This window comes from Acomys minous (genome assembly GCF_964271855.1).
Source record: "Acomys minous genome assembly, chromosome: 4".
Taxonomy (NCBI): Eukaryota; Metazoa; Chordata; class Mammalia; order Rodentia; family Muridae; genus Acomys; species Acomys minous.
Window position 1 is genome coordinate 111,292,467 of NC_140486.1, and position 20,734 is coordinate 111,313,200.

The window sequence follows — 20,734 nt, forward strand, 5'->3', positions numbered from 1 at the left end:
ATGGATGTCCTACTCGTGGCTGAGCACTCTACTGACCACCATCCACTGCACACAAAAAATACTTCTCTGATGAGTTCTGAGAGCTCCACTAGTCTATGGGTAGAAAGACACAAATTTAAAGGGCAGTTTGACTATGTTCTTTTAGCAAAGTACTAACAGTAAGTTTGCCTCTGGGTTCTGTGAGCTCCCCAACCATGGGTTCTTGGCCAGATTTACAGTACCAGGCATGTGTTGATGTGTTGCTTCCTGTGGAATGGGCCTTAAATCCAACTACTAAGTGATTGGTTACCCCATAACATTTATGCAACAGTTGCACCTATGGTCGTGTCTTACTATTCTGGTCCTTATTGTAGTTCACAGGGTTCACAGCTGAATAATAACTACTCAAGACTTTCCACACAGCAACCTGCATAGCAACTTTCAATACTAAAGTTAGGCAGCAGGGAGGAAGCATCTTAGTCAGTACCAGTCAGTACCTGTGACAAATGTGGTGTTGGGTCTTGAGCAATATCGTCAAGTTCTGGTAGGCAACCAAACTATGAAAGGTTTTTAGAGCCAAGGATAATGTAATCCCAGCATTTAAAAGGTGGAGGCAGGAGGATCAAGATTTCAATGTCACCAGGTGTGGTGACACACACTTTTGATCCCAGCACTCGGGAGGCAGAGGCAGGCAGATCACTGTGAGTTCAAGGCCAGCCTGGTCTACAGGACAGCCAAGGCTACACAAAGAAAGCCTGTCTCAGAAAAAAAAAAAAAAAGATTTCAGTGTCATCCTTGGCTATATAGTGAATTTGAGGCCATCTTGAACTACTTAAACTCTTGTCTCAAAAAACAACAACAACAACAAAACCACCTGATTATCTAGTCTGCATTAATCCAATCAGTAGTTTGGTTGGTTTTGCTTTGAAGTTATTAAGATAATTCTGTTTCTATATGCCTTTGGGTGCACATGCATATATTCTGCTTGAGTGTAGGCCTAGGAATAAAACTGATAATCCTATATATAATTGCACTTAGCAAGGTGTGAGAGTTCAGGCTTTTTCAAATTTCCTGTCTGGCTTTTCCCTTGTGTGTGCTTCTGCCCTGTTCAGGATATAAATTATTTGTTGGCTGTATATATTGCATGTATAAGACCAGAGTTGGGCAGTAATGACTAGCTGACAGGAGCAAAGCCTAAGGCCCTGCAGCTCTTTACATGGAGGAGGAGAAGTTAAGAGCACCAGCCTCTGGTTCCTAGTCTCCAAGGCTTTGGCTACGGAAGTGTGATTCTAGACTCAGTAACCACAATTCTCCAGATTTGGGATAGCCACAGACAGAGTCATCAGTAAACTATTCTCCCCTGGTGTCTCCTAGGGACCTAACTTTATGGCTGATCCTCTATCCCTTTCCATGGCTATAGAGACATTTGTTCCCTGTGAGGTGTCACTATGCTTAAACTCATACTCCTTAACCTGTATCAATGCATAAAGCAGAGATCAGGAGAAACCCATCAGGAGAGATGAGTTCAGAGCCCTCTTTAACATTACAAGAAATAGTAAAGAAATTCCTAATGAACATACCACATGAATACTCTAAAGAAACATGTGCTTCTACAGGTAAGCCAGTACTCAGGAGATCTGTAAGCCCACAGAGCCTAGGGCAGTAATGTCTTTGGAGTCTGTGATTGAATACTGAAAGTGCAACCTCCAAGATCACACCAGAGATCTTGAGGACAGTTACTAATCACCACACCAGGTTTTTGTTTTGTTTTGTTTTGTTTTGGCATTTGCGCCTTTCTCCAGTGGGTCCTTCCCCCAAATCCCCTATGGCCCTCTCATCTGCCTCCATTCCATCTTCTGATACGCATCACCAAGATGGTCATAGATCTTAAACTAGAAGAAATCCTCCAGGCCTGCCTGTGTGCAACCCTAGAGGGCCGCATGCTGCTCTCCATGGTCTCCTGGAAGAGCCACACACCATTAGGATCAGGTCTCTTAGGCCATTCTAACTCCTGTTATCTGGTGCCCAGTGGTGTCCAGAGCAACTGAGGACTGTCTTGTTGGCCAGGTGCTCAGCCTACAGGAAAGATCCAGAGTGCTTTGTACTCTCAGCTGTCCTGTTTGCAGTTTATGCGTCCTTAGGTAGATGCACAGAATCTTTCTGTACTCACTGAAACAGAGCACAGAGCACAGAGACCCAAATCGAACAGTCCCTAGAGACTTCTGGGAAGAGCCGGCCATGGTCCTGAGAACTTTCTCAGTTCTTCCCACATGCCTCTCTTTGCAGCCCAAATAACTACCTAAAGATGACCCAAGAGATTTTCCTACAAGACAAAACTTCAAGCTACCAAGAACTCTTCCAACTAAAGATTTCTCAGCTTTCACAAAGACCTTAAAAAGTATGCTCTTGGTTGACACAAGGTGGCATTAAATGGCTCTTGGGTTAAATTGCCTTTGCTTAACTCTGCTACTTTCTCTCCTTAATTGCTTGTGATGAACTGCAGTTCTTCCTTGACTTTCTGAGGAGCCTCTTGGTGCCCTCAGTCATTGCCTTTCCAGATGCTTTGCAGCACATGGTGACATGTTTTTACAGCAATGTGGCAGGGCTGATGATCATCAGCTTTTTATTGTCTCTGAATCTATACTGGTCACAACCATACTTTTCTCTAAATTTCCTGGCCTGACTTTGCCTTCTCTGGGTATCTGTGCAAGCATACATCTCTGGGCATCCATGCAGGCACATATCTCTGGGCATTCATGCAGGCACACATCTCTGGGCATTCATGCAGGCACACATCTCTGGGTACCCGTGCAGGTACACATCTCTGGGCACCCATGCAGGCACACATCTCTGGGTACCCGTGCAGGCACATATCTCTGGGCATCCATGCAGGCACACATCTCTGGGCACCTGTGCGGGCACACATCTCTGGGCATCCATGCAGGCACACATCTCTGGGTACCCGTGCAGGCACACATCTCTGGGCACCCATGCAGGTACACATCTCTGGGCACCCGTGCGGGCACACATCTCTGGGCATGTGTGCAGGCACGCATCTGTACTCCAGAGACACTTCAGAGCAAACCTCTTTAGGCATCTAGTCATCCAGGAGCTTCCAAACTCAAGGAAGCTGGCTCCTCTCTAAGATTTCAAGAATTTCTAGAAGAGGCTGTGATCATTGGGCCTGTCCCCTACTGAATGAACAGGCCGCAGCACTGCTGTCCAGTAGATCATGAGCAACAGCCTCTCTCTATTGGCATGCTGGACCAGACACTAGGCCCATTCAGAAAGTGAGAGTGGCAAGTGTGCCTGCTCTAAACACCTTCCCCAGGCACCAGAGGCCTGTGACACTCACAGGTTAGCTCTACAGGAAGCAGGCCACAGAACCACATGTTGGATCTGACTCTGAAGAAGGTGCCCATGGCCGTCACCTCCAGCTGCTACCTGGCAGGTGACCAGGACATGCTTGGCTTGCTCAGCTTTTGGCTGTGCTCTCCATAGGGAAGTGTTTCTGATCTGTCGTCACTGCTGCTCCCCTGCTCTCTGAGGCATTGTGGCTTTTTCTTGGTGGTTGGGCAGGGAGCCTTCAGGGCCCGAAGGAATTGCCATGCTTGATGACAGACAAAGGTTATTGATGGCTATAAATCACTTAGCTGCTGCCTGGCTTAGTTAAGGGGACGAGGGCATGTTAGCTGTCCTGAGGGTATGTCTTCCTGTGGTGGGCACCCAATTGGGAAGGGCTTTTACAGAGTGGCTCAAACTGTACCCACTGAGTTAAGTGGAAGTAGCCCAGTTAGGCAGGACTTTGCAAGCCTGTCCAAGGTGCAAAACACAGATCACTCATTGACTTGTAGCCCCACCTTACTGGGCAATCTCAGATGACCCACCCTACCTCAAGTTGTGCCAGGCTCCAGGGTGATCAAGCAACGGGGTGGCTAGTTGGGATGGCACCACACTGAAGGGGGTATTCTGGGGGGGGGGGAAATATGGTTTAGCCCTAGATGTGGAGACTGTGTGTCACCCCATAAACCTAAAGGTGCTCTCTCTCTCTCTCTCTCTCTCTCTCTCTCTCTCTCTCTCTCTCTCTCTCTCTCTCTCTCTCTCTCATTCTGTAGTCAGGCCTGAGGGTGGCAGTGCTCCACTCACAGGACACCTTGGCTGTCTTCTCATGGATGTCTGCCCTTGGCTTTGGTGTACAGAGATATGTAGCATTTGAGCTGTTTAGAATGATAGGGGTATACTTGTTCTATAGACCCTTGCTTTCACCTGGAAGAGGTTGAAGTCTGTGAAGCATCAAAACATTGTCCTTTAATGTATATACTATGCTTTTAATGGCGTCAGCTAAACATAACTGAGTTTTTAATAACTGAGGATTATTCAAAGTATTTATGTCATCATGTAAAAAGTGTGTGGGGGTGTTTTGTTGTGTTATGCTTGCTTTTACAAAACTGGAGATTGAAGCTAAAACTTCATACACACCAAGCAAAAGCTCCACCATGAGCTGCATCCTTGGCTATTTTTAATTTCCTGCTTTGAGACAAAGCCTTTCTAAATGTCCCAAGTTGGCCTGTCTGTCCCTGATCTTGAGTTGCTCCCATCTTAGCTTCCAAGTAACTGAGATTACACCCCTGCAGTACCATGCCCAGCTGGAAATGCTTTCTATGGGCTCTGCTGTGCTCAGCACAGCCAATTGCCTTACAGTAAGTGACCAGAGTCTCAGGATTTTCACTTGACTTTACCGAAGTCCCATATGTCTTTGTCTCTTCCCTGATAGTCACACCAGTTGTCTCCTCAACACTGTCTTTGTGGTAGCTGTGAACACTAGGCCTTGTGGGGACATAGAATCATTAGGGAGATGAGGCAAATGTTAGAATTATCATCCCTCTGCCTCAGTCATAGGCCTAGGGGAGGGGAATAGGGTGAAAGCGGGAGGGAAGGAGGAACAGGAAGATACAAGGGATGGGATAACAATTTAGTTGTAATCTGAATAAATTAATTAAATAACACTTTTTTTAAAAAACTATCATCCCAGGTGAGGAAAGGTTATGGGTCAGAGCTGCGTTTGAGGCTCACCTCCTAGTTCTGCACCGTTTTCCATTCCCTGAGGCTCCATATGTTTGTGTCCCACATCTGCCAACTAAGCTGAATTAACTCACCCACTGCACCCCATCCTATCCCATCCCATCAGGGAGCACTGCCTTCCCTGGAGCCTGGTGGAGCTGCCGCTGCTTAAGTTAAATGGACGTCCTCCAGCCTTCAGTGTAGCCAGACTAGTTAGGAGCTCACCATGTTTTGTGTAAGAAATGCCACTCATCACTTTTCTGCTACTGAAAAGAATGCCCTTTCACTCCCTCTGACTTTTCTCACTGTATTTTCCAGTGATGATGTCATCAAACTTGACCCTGATTGTTAACATAACCCTCTGTCTCAGAATCACCAGTCCCTTGCTGAGCACTGCAAGAGGTGGGGTCTTGCCTCTGCCTGTGCAACTCAGTGGAATATGGACGCTTCTGACTGTGAGGTGAAGAATGCATATCAAAAGGCTTTGCTGTATTCTCTCCAGATTCTAGTTCCCAGTGCTGGGAACAGACTTGGGGCCCCCACGGGCTGTTGAGAAAAAGCCAGTTGTAGCACGGATGAAGTTCTGGGTGATGAGCAGGTGTTCTGACTCCTTGTGCCCAACAGCAATGACAGACTCTCCAGCACAGCTCAGCAGACACCCAGTGGTTACCTCTCCTGGTGCAAGCACGGCCTACTTTCCCCCTTCAGTCCTTAACCTTAACATGCCTCTGCCTCTTCCAAACATGCCTCCTTCATCTACTCAGATGGCTTTCATGATGTAGGTTGAGAATTCCTGATCTGAAAATCAAAAACCAAATACCTTATACGCTTCAAGCTTTACATCTTTAAAGCATTTCAAACTTTATATTTTTGTATCAGGGAGTCTCTGCAAATATTCTCAAATCTAAGAAGTGAAATCTGAAGTGCATATGCTAATGGTATTTATGGAGTGCTTAGCAGTGTGTTGGTCCCTAAGATAAGAACTGAGGAATCACCTCCTCCTCCTTGGGATAACCTGGGAGGGAGGTGGTCAGTTAAGTAGACCACCTGAGATTCTACAGGCCCTGTGGGATTAGCAATGCCCTTCCTGTACCTATTGAATTAACAAGACCAGGATGATGATGATGATGATGATGATGATGATGATGATGATGATGATGATGGGAGTGGGGGTGGGGGTGGGCTATTAGGAAGTAAAGCTGCCATCCATGGGAGGATACCACTCCACAGCCCTCACACCTACTGCCATCATTTTTATGCATCCTTCCTGTTCAGGCCAGCCCACCATGGGAACCAAGCCAGTGTTGTTCAGAGCCTCAGTAGTCTCATCCTACAGCCCAGGAGGTGCAGAAATCATCACAAAGTCCCTCTGCAGATTGTATTCCATACCAGGCAATTCTGTCCCCACTGTTAAACTTAGAAAATGGCTTCTACAAATTAGACGACTTATCACTGTGTGTGTTGTAACTCCAGCGTAAAGCTCATCCCTTGGCTTGCCCAGCAAACTTTATTGGACACCTGCTGGAGCCAAGCACTGTGCAGAGCACACAAATAAGAAAGGCCCAGAGACAGACATGTAAAGCGTTCATGACAAATACCTGACGGGAGAGATATACTTGGGCTCAGAGGTATCAGTCCGTGGTCAGCTGGCCTGCAAATAGGCTGAGCAGTGTGATGGGAACATGAGCACAGTTCACCCAGCTCTGGCCAGGAAGCAGCTTATGACAGGAGGAAGGAGCCGTGAGCAAGGAATAGACCCCAAGAATCCCTATCCCTTAGGGCCCAGTTCCTCCTAAAGACACTGCCACCTTCCAAAATAGTGTCACCAGCAGACGACCAAACCTTCAACTCATGAACCTGTGGGGGCATTTTGTGTTCATACCATTCAGGGTGAAAGGAACTACGATCCAGGCTCTCAGAGACACCCAGCCTAGGAAGGAAAGTGCAGGCACTGCTTCTCTCAGCTGGGGGCTCATCTGAGGAGCAAGTGCTCTGTGAGCAAGTGGCATGGAGAGGACAAAGCAGGTGCCTTGGTGCTGCCAGGTGGAAAGGGACAAACCGCTTGTGAATATGTGTCTGGTGTGGTCCAGGCGCACGTCAGGGAAGCCTAGAACTCGCTGGGTGGGAACACATCCATTTAAAGCTCTCTGAACCCAGTTCATAAAACCATGGGTCAATATTTGTAGAGTCACATAACGAATGAGCTCTGCCAGACTCAACAGACCGCATCCCAGTGGGTGATAAGACAAGTGTGAGCTCAGAGGAAACAGTCCAGGCAAGAGGAGGCTTTTCTTAATCTGTTGGGTTTCGTGTTTATAGTAGAGCAGCTGCCCTTGGACAAGAGTATTCATTTATCAGGTCACCCACAAAGGAGCTTAGTTACCATGCTCACCCTGTTTGGGTTTAAGTAATTATAACTGTCTACAGACACGTAAAAATTCAATCAGGGCAAGTTCAGTAGGTCCCATCAAGCCAGCAGAAGCACTCAGGGTCTGACTGCTAAGTTCACGCGCCTGTTGTCTAGCAGGGATAATCAGAAAGAACGCTGTGGAAACCGCCACCTCTACTCCTAGCTCTGGAGAGCTCTGCTTTCACCCTTTGAAAAGGCATAGTGCCTTTCACTCAGTATTTCTATGAAACAACAAACAAATTACGATTCTGGCATAGTTCACTTGGTTCCCAAACATTTCCTCAGTGCCCACCTGTATACCTGCTCTGGAGTGGCCAAACAAGTCAGGCCTAGATTCCCCACACCTTCCTTCCCTAGGCTTAGAGCATGCAGGGGAAACTGGTCAGGGGAAGGGGAAGGTCAGGAGTCAGGTCCAATCAGCCCTCATTGACGCCCTTACCAGTCAGGAAAAAGAAAGTAGTGACCCACCGTGATGGGACCTAAAAACATCTTAACCCCTAAACAACTCTCAACAGAGCTTTTGTTAGGGGCTGGTAAGCTCTGTCACCTCCCAAGTCCTACACTGAGGTACCCAGAGGCACCTTCTCTCTTCTCTAGCCTCTTGTATGTTTTAGTGACACAGCTTAGTGGCTCAGGCCTCCCTGTCAGCATGCGTCACATCATGAGGTATTAATTTTCTTGCTAACTCTCCATTGTCTTGCTGTGAAAATAGCATGTCTAGAATCATAAGGTATTGATTGGTCCTTTATAAACAGAGCAAATAATCACTGCTACATGCAGGTGCACACCTGTAATCCCAGAACTCAGGAGACTAAACAAAAGATTTCCCATAGGCTTGAGGCTAGCCTGGTCTATAGTGTAGCAAGTTCCAGGTAATCTAGGCTACATGATAAGAAATAATAATAATTATAATTATAATGACTTATTAATAATTAATTTAAAGCATTTATTTATAATGTTGATGGTTTGATTATTAATGGTTATTATTAATATTAACATTATTAAAAAGTATTTAGTGGCTGCTTATTGTGTCCTAGATAGTGTACTGGGACACTGGTACTGGGAAATAAGGCAATTGAGTTGTCTGAGCCACCTAGGTTAGTGATGTTGGGCAGCTGTGTCTGGCCCAGAAGAAAGCAGGGACAGAAATAGCAGTAAATAAATCAAAAGCAGACAGGTGGAGACCCCAAGCCAGGACCGCTGTGGACAGAGCAGCTGAGTGAGCACATTTACAAGGGCGTCACTGAGAATGGATCTGCCATGGCTTGTTCATGAGCTCTCCCCCATGCGTGCTGGAGCTATGGCTTACTCACACACAACCTTAGATGGCAACAGAGCCATAAAGAGGATGAAGAAGTGAGAAGGGCCATCTCCCTTGGACCCTCCAAAGACTGAAGCCTGTGGAGGGGGCCCTAGGCAGTTCACCCAGCAGCTTGACAACTCAGACAGCTCTGACTATGTCCCTGTGCCAGGATGCAGCCTGTCTACTCTTCTCATCTTTTCTGGTCTTCCCCAGGAGCCTCAGACCAGCAGACAGAAATGAGTCCGCGCTTGGTTCTGGAGCCATTCATTGCAGGTGCAGTGTGCACTCTGGGAGGGGAATGAGGTAGAGCAGGCAGCTTGCTTCACTCAGTCCAGGGCTCCCTCCAAGAAGAGTCTTGCTCCCAACACTAGCGTCCCTCCCACGGCCTCTGCAGGCTGGTCTTGTATTGCCCAGACAGAGATCGCCTTCACTTCAGAAAGGACACTCAGTTACTTCCAGTGTCTTCTTGATTGGATGGAACCAAACAATGTTAGAATACAGACCCAGACCCACAGGGGCAGCCCCACCATGCAAATCTAGCTGTATTCTGCCTCTGACTTGCTGTGGGAGTAGGCTGCCTAGGTAAGCTAATATACAAGCCTGCCTGGTACAAGGGGAGGAAAGGGTAGCATTCTATAGAAAAAGAGCTGGAAGGTTTAGGCCAAGTAAGGCATGGAGTTATTTAGCGGACAGAATCCCTGCAAGGATTTGGGTTTCATTTGCCATCCCTAGAGCAGGGTTCTCCAAAGGGAATCGCTTATCTCTGTATCTCCTTCCCACTTAGCACAGCCACCACAGCTCCAGAAAGCCTAGGGATGTCAAAGTGGTGCCCACCCACCCACCCACCTCCAGATCTGGGCCCTGCCACAGTCTATAGCCTCTGAGACTCAATTTCCCTCTGTGCATATTAAGACCTACATTTTCTTCCTGGGAAAGGATTCGTAGGGCTGGATGACAAAGCACACGTAGAGTTTGGCTGCATTCTTTTTCCTTCGCACCATTAGTGGCTTCATCACTCCAGGGTGGCCTTGGAAAATGGGGCCCACTCCCCAGCAGCCCGGGCAAGAGCATTTTTTGGAGGCAAGCAAAACACACTTTCGATAAAGCAGAGCCTGAGATCCCCAGGCGTACCCAGCTCCTCCTCTGTCCTGTCTAGCTATCTTTGGTAGTTGTGTATAACCTGTGTATTCGAAAACACCCTTCTCTCATGAACATCTTAGCACCCAAATTCTAGCTTTAAACCCAAGTCAATCCTTCCCAAATTCAGGGGTGACCCAGTTGGTTCCCCCTAAGCTTGTCCAAGCTCTGTTCTTGGTGCAGGTCTACTGAGTCAGCCTCCTCTACTTGGATGTGAGAGGGAGCCCAGGCTCTAGCGGGTGGGGGGGGGGCACAAAGCTGTTGTGGGTAAGCAGTGGCTCCCTGAGGTGGTGTGCTTCTGTGTGCCTTGGCCATACCTCTTCTGCCCAGTGGTTCCAGCTCCAGTGGAACTAGAGAAAGGCGTATGTGTCAACATCATAAAGGAGCCAGCAAGGCCCAATTACCCCTTGCTGCAAGGCCACAGGGCACAAACTGCTGCCTGGTTCTGCTTAGGGGCCAGAGCCGCTGCCCACGTGCAGGCCTGCCCCCGTGCCTCTATGTGCAGAGCTGAACCTTGGGAAGATCAAGGCTTTGTGGCTAGCTTTACGCTGACAAAGGGCTTTCAGTGCTGTCAACCGGCTGGGAGCAATCCCTTCCCCCTCCCTACCGCAGCCACTGGGCCTCCCTTTGGCAGGGCCAGAGGGCTGCACTTGGACAGCTAGCCTCTGGAGACTTCTTTTGAAGTAGAAAAACATGGCTCAAACGTGCCTCACTGCAGCAGGGCTCCGCCTGCTGAACCTATAGAAAAGCCTGGAGTAGATTCAGCTCCCCAGACTAGAAAACCTGGCTCTGGCCTCACCCACAAGGCCTGTTATGTCTGGCTCCAGAGGCCCTCTCCTCTGGGGTTTTCCATCCCTGTGAACTAGGCCCCATTCATTTCCCTGTGGTTTCATGGGAACGTCCAAAATGTTGAGCAGGTTGCAGGGAGCCCAGGAGGAAAGGGGTCAGTGAAAGGCCCTAGCTGTGACGTGGGGTGTCCCTGTGGTCTAGCCAAGGTGGGCGCCTTGTCAGTCTGCTGCAGCCTTTCCTCCCCAGGCACCCCTCCCTGTTCTGTGAAGTTTGGCCTGCTGCAGGCATCGCCCCTCCCCCAGGCCTCCACTTCCCAGCTCCCTATCCGCCAGCTCCGCCCTGGCCTGGCCTCAAAGGGAACTGCAACAAAGATCTCTAAACTTGCCCACCCCCAGCAGCCCTCAATTTAGTGCTGATCGGACCACTGACTTCCCATCACGCCCCATTCCCTTGCAGTTTTCCACCACACTACACTCAATTTGGGGCCGCTGAGAGAGCAGCAGGTCTCCTGTGAGGGCGGCTGCTGCCTCCCCACCTTGGGCTGCCCAGCTGTAGAGAAGGGGCCATGCTCCAGCACACAGCTCCTGTGAGAGGCCCAGCAGCTGCCTCCACAGCTACTAAGGAGCCCAAAGGCTCCTTTGCCCACAGTGAGGATGTGCCCATGTGGGGAAAATTTGGTTTTCAGAAGAAATGAATTTGAAACTGGCTGGGAGCAATTCTTATCAAATTTCCAAGTTAGCAGTTTTCACCAAGAGCTAATTGAACAATCTCTGTGAGTGGCCTAATTCCATTATCATGAGATCCCCACAGAGTCTGACAAATGCCCTGGTGGCCAAGGGCAGAGAGGCTCCTCCTTTCTCACACTTACTTTCAGTCTTTGAAATGAATGTACTTGGAGGTTTCAGCAACAGCCAGACCCTCAGTCCCAGCTCAGCTCCAGGCCACTTCTGAAGCCACTTTGCAAGCCTTCTGGGTATAGAAGGGGCGGAGTGAGCTCCTCTTCTGGGTTAGCAGGTACAATGGATCTGAGTGTAGACTATCCCATAGGCCCCACCTCCCTTACCAGGCAGCATTGAGAGACCAGGTGAGAGGAGTAGAAAGTATGAAGGCAAAGCCTGAGGAGGCTGGGCCTTGACAGAGTTGGCACCACATCCCTGCCTGAGGAGAGACCCAAGGTTAGTGCCAGCCTCTTGCTGTTCGCTCAAGAAACTGAGGTCTAGGAGCAGAAACAGTGGCTACCCTAGGACCCGTGTCCCCAGGCCACACACAGTGAGGCAGCTGTTCCTAGTACATGTGGTAGTTTCTCTTCTCTCCACAGCCCAATGGGCTCAACAGTTCCAGGGAGCAGTGCTCTGGATTTACTCATCTGCCCTTTGGCACCATGCTGGATGAGGAGCCCAGGGAATAGAGCATCTAGTGTCTCTGTCCCTGACTGGCCATAAGACTGAGCAAGAGTCCTCTCTTCCTGACAGCGGCAGTGTGGTGTCAGAGATGAATTCTGTGACCTCTAGGGTCTGTAACGGAACAGCAGTAGCTACTGTGAACCAGTCTTCCTACGGAAGACCAGTGGGCCCTTCCTCTGCACTGACTTGGGAACTGCTCTATGATGAGACACACAACAGTGACCCTTTCCTTCCCCTCCTCTTGGCCTGCTGGCTGGTTTCTTGCAGCCTCGCTCACAGCATGAGCTCCTACCTCTTAGAATATCTTCAGCTCATCTGAAAATAGTAACAAGGCCCCTGGCTCCCTTCCTTCTGATGCCGACTCTCACCATAACTAAATGGAGCATTGTCCACATTGACCTATCACCCTACCCTGCTTGTCTAAGCCAGCTTCCCCAGCCCTGCCACCCCAGTGGCTTGCCTCTACTTGCCAGCCTCAGGGGCCCTTTTCTGCCCTTCCCTTTGCCTCTGCAGTGTTTCACCAGGGACCACCTGCTGCAACTCATCCACATCCCTCTGTCTCGTTCTACCACATCTACCCTCTGCTCTGGCCTCCTAAGGGCCATTGCACACACCTTGCTCACCTGGCTCAAGCTCTATGCTGCTCCCTTACTGCTTTAGCTACTGTCTACCAGCCATGCACTCCTCAACCCTTATCTTAACCTGCCCCTACTTCTGCCCCCCAGACCCACCCATTACCACGTTCTTATTTGAAACAGTTTGCTTTACTCCCAAGTGGAGTCCAAGCCTCTACCCTCAATTCCTAACTTTCCTCTTGGAGCTTTTACGTTTTGTTCCTAATTCCTTGACATCCCTTGGAGTCAATCCTGCTTGTGAGTATAATTCCCTGTGGGAGCATCTTAGGGAAGGATTGAGGCATTCTGATTGCCACAGAGGCAGCTGACCCCAAGAGCACAGACTGCTGCTTACCTGTTTACCCATTAAGCTCCTCCAACCCAGAAAGATAAATGTATCCTAGGGCCATAGGAGAAGTGGCACCCAGGGTGGAGTGAGGCCACAGCTAGAAAAGATGAGTAAGAAGTCTAACAAAGAGACAGTACCTCTGAAGGCTGAGACCTACCAGCCATTGCTGTAGTAAATAACTCTGCTGCTGTGTCTTAGGAAAGTGGTACTCAGTAGGTGGGCTAGGGGCTGTGGAGAAAAGACCAGGAGACTCCAAATTATTAGCATGCCTGCCTGTGGGTACTGGGCAGTCAGAAGCACCTGGGGACCACACAGAAAGGGCACTGGTGGTAGGGACCCAGCAGTCCTCCCTCCTGAACTGGAGCCTGATGCAATTTGTCCCAGGAGTCCTTTACTCTGTGCAGGTTGTTGAACATGCACACTAGTGCATGCACCACTAGGGATGGAGACGAGATATAACCTAGGACCAGGAGCCATCACAGTCATGAAGGCCAGGTGCTATGCTGGGGACCAAGAGAATGCTGAGAGAGAGTTCCTCAGACCATCCTCCAGACTGAGTGATAGCCAAAGAAAAGATGTGAGAGAAGAGTAGCCCCAACATGCCTGGCCTCCGGGCTGAGGGAACAGTAATACAGAAGGACAGAAGCCGAAAGGGCCTCAGAAGTCCAGTAGCCCAGGAGCGGTAGAATGGGGACGGAGAGTGACGAGCTCCAAACACACCACATCATCTTACCAGGTAGCAGCACCACCGTTCTTAAACAGAGGTGTCTGCTGGGAGGGACATGACCTGTTTGGTGTGAAGGCAACAGATCAGCAGGAGATGACAACCTGGACAAAGGTGATGACAGTGTGGTGGGAGAGCAAGAGAAGCCTCTGGAAATCTACCCAAAACTCTAGAATTGGAGTATTTGAGCCAGTCTTGCATGCCCTGCTGCTCTAGGAAGAAGGAGGTTATAACAGTGCAGGTGCACAGACAAGAGGAGCAAGGTCTAGCTAGGCCAGGGTACACATAGCACAGTCTGTGCAGTACTTACTTAAGACCAGGAACTTAAATGTATTGCCTCTCTGCTTGCTTGGCATACCTGCCTTCCTCAGAGGCGTGCTTCCCCTGTAACTTCTGTCTGACCCCTGTCAGGCATGGCGAGTCACACCAAATCCCAACCTCCAGGAGGCTGCAGCAGGAGGATCACAAGTTTCAAGCCAGCCTGAAAGACCCTACATAGAGAAAGATGCAATCTTAAGAAATATGTAAATAGTAAGCACATTTGAAACACAAGCACACAAGGCCCAGTGTGTGTCCTCAGATGGTGGGGTGCTGCGTCCTGCAGATCCCTCTTGTAAGCTGTGCTGAGCATGCTCACTTCCTCAGGTGAAGAATGCTGTAATAATAGAAATGGCAGCCCGCGTACATTTGTATCTTTGAGTGGTATTAGTACAGTTCTAGGCAGAAGCTCCTCTTATATGATACGGAATGTGCATCTGTGGTGTGTACTTATATGTAGGTTGTTTGTTGCTTGTTATGAGATGAAACCCTGGTTCATTTATTCCCTGAGGTGGGAAGCCCCAAACCTGCCCAATTCCCTCCACCACCAGGCCTTGCAGGCCCAGACAACAGGTAGGGGATGCTGTGAGTGAGGGCTATGGAGCTTTCTCCCTAATGTCCTGGCTGACAGCTTCTTGTCACAGCGCAGTCCCACCCAAGACCTCCAGAGTTGTGGGGCCCCAGTGGCTCAGGGCTCCAGATGCTCAGCAGATGCCAGGCCTGGGACTGAGGCCCCATCTCTGGGGGCTTGGCTTGCTGTTCTGGAAGGTGATCCTGGCTGGCAGCCATTCCTGAGCCCCTATTTAGAGCAGTTGTCAGGCAGTTGCTGGGCTCCAGCTCCCCATCCCCAGCGGGGCTGAGTGATCTCATGCCTATGCAATGCTGTCACTGTGGGAGGAGGTGCCCTAAGACTGAAGGCAGGTGCCCAGACCAGAAGGAGAGTCTAAGCCATGGCAACCCAGACAGCCCTCAGCCACTTTCCCAGTCCCAAGCCCTAATGTGCTCCAGTCTGGTTCATTTGCCCTGGGATAACATAGGGCATCATTTGAATTTGGCTGCCAACTTATGTGTGCAGCCTCACCCCTTTACCAATTGATGGACTCACTTGTCAGAGGCCCCACAGCCACCATCCTACCCATTTGCAAAGAACCCACAGCCCTAAGCCAGCTTTGGCTGAGAAAGAAACAGCAACTAGGTCTTAGGGGTTCCTGGACTTTGGGCCACTAGGCCAAAATTTGTAAACTCTGGCTGGGGCTGTTCTCACCCAGAAGTTCTTGGGTTCTTTTTTTTTTTTTTAATTTATTCAGATTACATCTCAATTATTATCCCATCCCTTGTATCCTCCCGTTCCTCCTTCCCTCCCGCTTTCACCCTATTCCCCTCCCCTATGTCTGTGACTGAGTGGGACCTCCACCCCCACTATATGATCATAGACTCTCAAGTCTCATTTTGGTAGCCTGCTTGTCCTTTCTCTTCTGGGCCCAGGGGTTCTGCTCAAACTACTGCACCAACCAAGGGCAATACATGCAGTAAACATCGAACCCCTACTCAGATCTAACCAATAGACAGGACATTCTCCACAGTTGAGTGGAGAGCGGGGACTGACTCTGACATGAACTCTGGTGCCCCATATTTGACCACTTCCCCTTGGTGGGGAGTTCTTGGGTTCTAAGTGATTCCTGCCACGTCCCAAGTCCTGGGAGGGAAGAGTCTGATGGCCCCCTGCTGGTCACAGTGAGAATTGCCCAGGGGGAAGCAGGTGCCAGCAATGGGGGGCCTTGGTTAGCCCCAGGTGAGAGTGGGGATCCCTGTGCAGCACCCCTCCATGAGGTGATTGGCCCCACAGGGAATCTTGAGCCAGAGCTGGATCTCTGGCTGATGGTGGCTAGGCCATGTCTCAGCCTGACAGTTCTGCAGTTCCACTGGGACCATCTTACATCTCCTGAGGCTCCTGGGAGTTGGGGAACTCCAGGGCCAGAGCATCTGTCCAGCCCTTTGTGGCGTGCACATACTTGCTGCTTCCCCTCTTCCTTGCATGTGTGAGAGGATTTTTAAGGGCAAGGTGTGGGGAAATGGTCCCCACAGCCTCCCTAGAACAGTAATGAGCCTTATGACTTCCCAGAGAGTGGGAACTTAATTGCTGCGCCATGCTCATGGTTAGTGACGGTGTTTAGGTTAATGCTTTGATCTTGCTAAAATGCTTGGAGAGTTTACAGGCTGCTGTCTTAGATGGAGAAAGGAAGAAAAGGACAGATGGATGGAGGGAAGGAGGATGGGCAGACGGTCAAGGGCTGCTAATAGAAATGGAAACCACTGACACCTATATGCCTGGACAAGGCTGGCCTGTGCATCCAGAGCCATGCCAGACTGTGATCAGAGCTAGACATATGCATCTTTTCTCAAGGCCTTGGGCAGCTTATGGGGCTATGCAGATGTCCCTGCAGCTTATGTGGCTGTGCAGATGTCCCTGGAAAAGCTGCTTGCCTAGGGTCTGTTAGTGCCTGTTTCCCATAGTGGCCCCTTCCTCACTCCCTCCCCCTCCCCACGAGCTCATGAATAGCAAAGCAGAAGAGTCCCTGGCTCATCCCAAGATACTCTCTGACCTGTAGGTTGGGGCATGGAGAGTCCCCATCCTGAGCCACTAGCCAAGCCCTGTTCTTGGTCCTGCCTGCCTGCCTGTCTTGTCCTCACAGCCCTGATGTGGGGCCCTGCTGCCACCTGCCGGCCTCACTCATAAACTGCAGTCCTAGTTCAACCCTGAGATTACAAGGAACAAACTGTGTGCTCTAGTCCACAGGACTCTGGGACTGTGTAAAGAGAAAGGGTCTGCCACATGCCTGCTCCACAATATCAATGCCTGTTGAGTAGTCAAGTTCACAGATGTGGGAGCAGGAACAGCCAGCACCCCAGCACTCTGGAGGCTAAGGCAGGGCAAAGGATTACCAGATGTGTGAAGCATTTGTGTAGTGGATGGCAAGAAAGGAAAGTACCACTGTGTCTTGGGTAGTTGATAGTCCTGCCTAGTATCTTACCCAGGACACATGTTCCTCTGCCTTTGCATCAGCCCTGTGATCAGATGTTATCCCAGGCTTACTTTGGGAAGGAAGATTGGGAGAGGTCTGTGACTCACTAGGGGGTCCCACAAGATGATGTGATAGGACCAGTATTCAAACTGTGTCTCAGAGACTTGGTGATCAATAATGGTAGTTGGCAGGCACTTACAACCACAAGGACAGGTTGGGTACTGGAAGGCAGGGTGAGCCAGAGCCTAAGAAGCTCTGGCTACAAACTAGTGGGCATCATGAGCTGGGTCTCCTTCATAGTGAAAGAGTCAACTAAGGGTCCCTGGTGGGGCCCTCACTGATGAGACACCTACCTAGCCTTTGCTGTAGAGACAGCTCCACTAGTAGGCACCTTGGCAGAGCAGAAGCAAGCTTCCAGCAGGTCAGAGGAACACTCCTTCACTGTGTCTGATTTCCCCCTCTAAGACCTTATCTAGATAACAGGTCTGACCAAACAACACTACTCAACCTCCAGTAGGGGAATGTATCCCAGGCTTCCTCAGGCTGCCAACCCCATGGAGCTGCCTCAGTGGGAGAAGCCTAAGGCTTGACATGCAGCTTTGGTATCTCCACTAAGTGAACAAAGCCTCTAATGGCCCATGTCTTCCCAAGGGGCAGGTGTTTCTCACACAGGACATCCTGACTAAAGTAATATCAGGATGCACAGTCCCTGGAAGGTTTCATGTTCAATCTACTTATCTTGCCAAGGGAGCCACAAGGCCAGGGGGGGAAACAAGCATGTGCCCTGCCCAGAAGCAGAATACAAGTAACTGACCTCAGGTTGGTTGATGATAACTCCTGCTTTGTCTGGCTTCCTGGTCTTGGCACACTTCCTCCATCTTCCATCATTTCCTGCTTCTTCCCACTAGGGCCTTAACATGCTTTCATCTCCCTATTTAGAGCTTTATCCACACGTCCTAACATGGAAGTGAAGGGGTATTAGAATGATAGCTTTTCTTACAACTGAGTCCCAGAAGAAGCCCAGCCACTCTCCCCCACAAGTCTTTACACCATCTCTGGACCAGGCATGACCTGGGAGCATCCTCCTTCAGTGGTTGTTCCCCAGGAGTGACACACACACACACACACACACACACACACACACACACACACACACACAGTCACAGACAGGCTGACTCTGGGAGAACCTGAGCATGGAGATGAAAGAGAAAACTAGAAGAGCAAGTTTGATCAGGTCACAGGAAGTTCTTACACCAAGAACTAAGGTGTAAGAGAACCAGCCGAGCAAAGACCTTGGGACAGGCACATTGTCACCTGCTTTCAGGATCCCTCTAGTTACTGTTACCACTCCCCAACAGGCTTGTAGAGGAGTTCATGCTCCTGGCCAACATGGCGGTGGCCCACAGGATCTTCCGCACCTTCCCGGATCTTGCCCTGCTGCGTCGGCATCCCCCACCACAGGCAAAGATGCTCAGTGACCTGGTGGAGTTCTGTGACCAGATGGGGCTTCCCATGGATGTCAGCTCTGCAGGGGCCCTCAATGTGAGTCTGGTGGGCAGGTAATTGGTGGGGAGTAGGGTGCTGCTTTGAGAAAATGGATGAAAGCCTTGAAGTAGGGCAGATGGTAACTTCTCTGTCCCACGTAGTCCCTCCCTGCAATGGAGAGAGTGGCTCTTTTAGGGGCGGGCTCTGTCATCAGGTCTGGACCAAGGGATGCTACTCAACGTGTAGCTACTGGCATGTCCTCTAGCAAGGACTGGCCTGGCCTTGCTGAGCTGGGCTGACTGGAAACCAGAGGAAGTTCCTTCTTGGAGCTAAGCTTTATAGGACTACAAAACTAGTGTCCTTGCTCAACCGATAAAAAGGAGACCTCCCACCCATGCTCCAAGATGGAGGTGGGGGTGAAAAGGGCAGAGGATTCCTCCAGTCTAGAGAGCTGGCCTACTGAGTCCACATGAAAGATCTTAGGCCCATTGTATGACACAGGCTATGGACCACGCACCTGTATCATGCAGGTAGTCATAGACCAAAGGCTGGGCCTGTAGCCTGAGAACCCCTCTCTACCCTCCCCAAACTAGAGACTAGACAGTTAGCAGTAATGAGTCCCAAGCCTCTTCCCAAGCCTGACAGTTTTCTGGGGTTTGCTTCTAGAAAAGCCTGACCAAAACATTTGGAGATGACAAGTATTCTCTGGCCCGGAAAGAGGTGCTCACCAACATGTACTCCCGACCCATGCAGGTAAAGAGGGCCGCGCCCGTCCCTGTTTCCAGTAGGACCCATAACTTTGACCAGTGAGCATCCTGGGTAAACAGTCTGCTACTGTCTTGCTCTGCTCTGGAGCCTGCTGCGTAAAGAGGCACTGAGGAACACTACCGGGCAAGAGAAGCTGCAGGCACACCTGGGTCAGGCAGGCCATAGGTTCTAGAAGAATCTATCCCATGTGCTCAAAAGCATGCTCCTGCCCTCAGGAGCTGCTCTGACCCCAAACAAGAGAAAAAGTCTCTACCATTACTGCAGCTGCAGAGTCTGGCCAGGAGAATCAGTCTGCTTGGGACCATGTACCCAGTCAGGTGACAGCTATGAGGTAGACAGATGGGATGGCTCCTAGCAACCTGTCACAGCCCTCCAAGCTACACTTCAGTTCCTGCAGGGCCTAAGCATCCTGGAGATGGGAGCCATCTCAGTAGATTGGCAGGTCAATTGGAGCTACAGGTACGAATGGGGTCAGCTGTGGGCCCCAGCACTTGCCAGGGCAGTGGCAGGCCATTTTTCAAGGGTCAGTCACTCTCAGCAGATTCAATCTGTTCATGAGAGTCAGGTGGCCTCAGCCAGCCACAGCTGATTTATTTCCTGCCAGCTCCTGGATCTACTAAGAATGCAGCCATCAGGGCCTCTAGGGATCTGGCTGCCTGTTCTCTGGTCCTAATGTCCGGTGCCTGTTCCCCACCCCAAGCCCTGCCCTAGGCGGTGCCCACAGCAGAGGGGCTGAGCACCTTGCTGTGCTCACCGGAAGCCTAAAGGACCTTGGACTGTGCCCCGTGAGATGCTCCTGCCACCTCGGATTCTGATGGCGAGGAGTAACCAGTGACAGGACAGGACAGGGCACAGCAACAGCAACAGCAACCACAAAAGTGGGAGGAGGAAGCCCTGAGATCCCAAGAGAGCTAGAAAAAGGACACCAGAGCTATCCCAAGGCTCTCCGGCCACTGCAGAGAAGCTCTGGCCAGAGATAGCCATGCTGACCAAGGAGCCTGGGCCTCTTTCCTCCTCACCCATGTCACCTTTTTGAGGAACTGAGCCACCACTGAAAACAAAGATAAACATGACTTACCATGTAGACTATGCCCACTTTCTACAGCTACTTGCCTCAGATGTAACTCAAGGTTAAGCAGGTCTGTACCCTGAATTCCAAGCCTATGTACATGGAGTAACCAGAGCAGGCTGCCCATTTGACCAGGCACCCTGGAGCTTTTAAACACTGAGTGTCCTTCCAGGCAGTAGCTGCTGGTTCCAGCTGCTATGACAGGGCTGAGGCCAGACTTTGTCTAGGTTGTACTGAGGCTTACAACAGCTCACTGTCTTTTTGCTCAGGTCTTTTAGACCTGTGTGTCACCTTGGGCCGTT

The 20,734-nt window shown here is 50.2% G+C and overlaps 1 protein-coding gene across 4 annotated transcripts in view; it reads left to right on the forward strand.

Moving 5' to 3' along the window:
* DIS3L2 (DIS3 like 3'-5' exoribonuclease 2) overlaps positions 1–20,734 on the forward strand; it is a 317,418-nt gene that overhangs the window by 292,658 nt on the left and 4,026 nt on the right. For all 4 annotated transcript variants that reach the window (XM_084779161.1, XM_084779164.1, XM_084779163.1 and 1 more), the window contains 2 exons: positions 18,469–18,652; positions 19,262–19,348. In XM_084779161.1, coding sequence (XP_084635287.1) covers positions 18,469–18,652; positions 19,262–19,348 — 271 coding nt within the window. The remainder of the gene's footprint in view (positions 1–18,468; positions 18,653–19,261; positions 19,349–20,734) is intronic.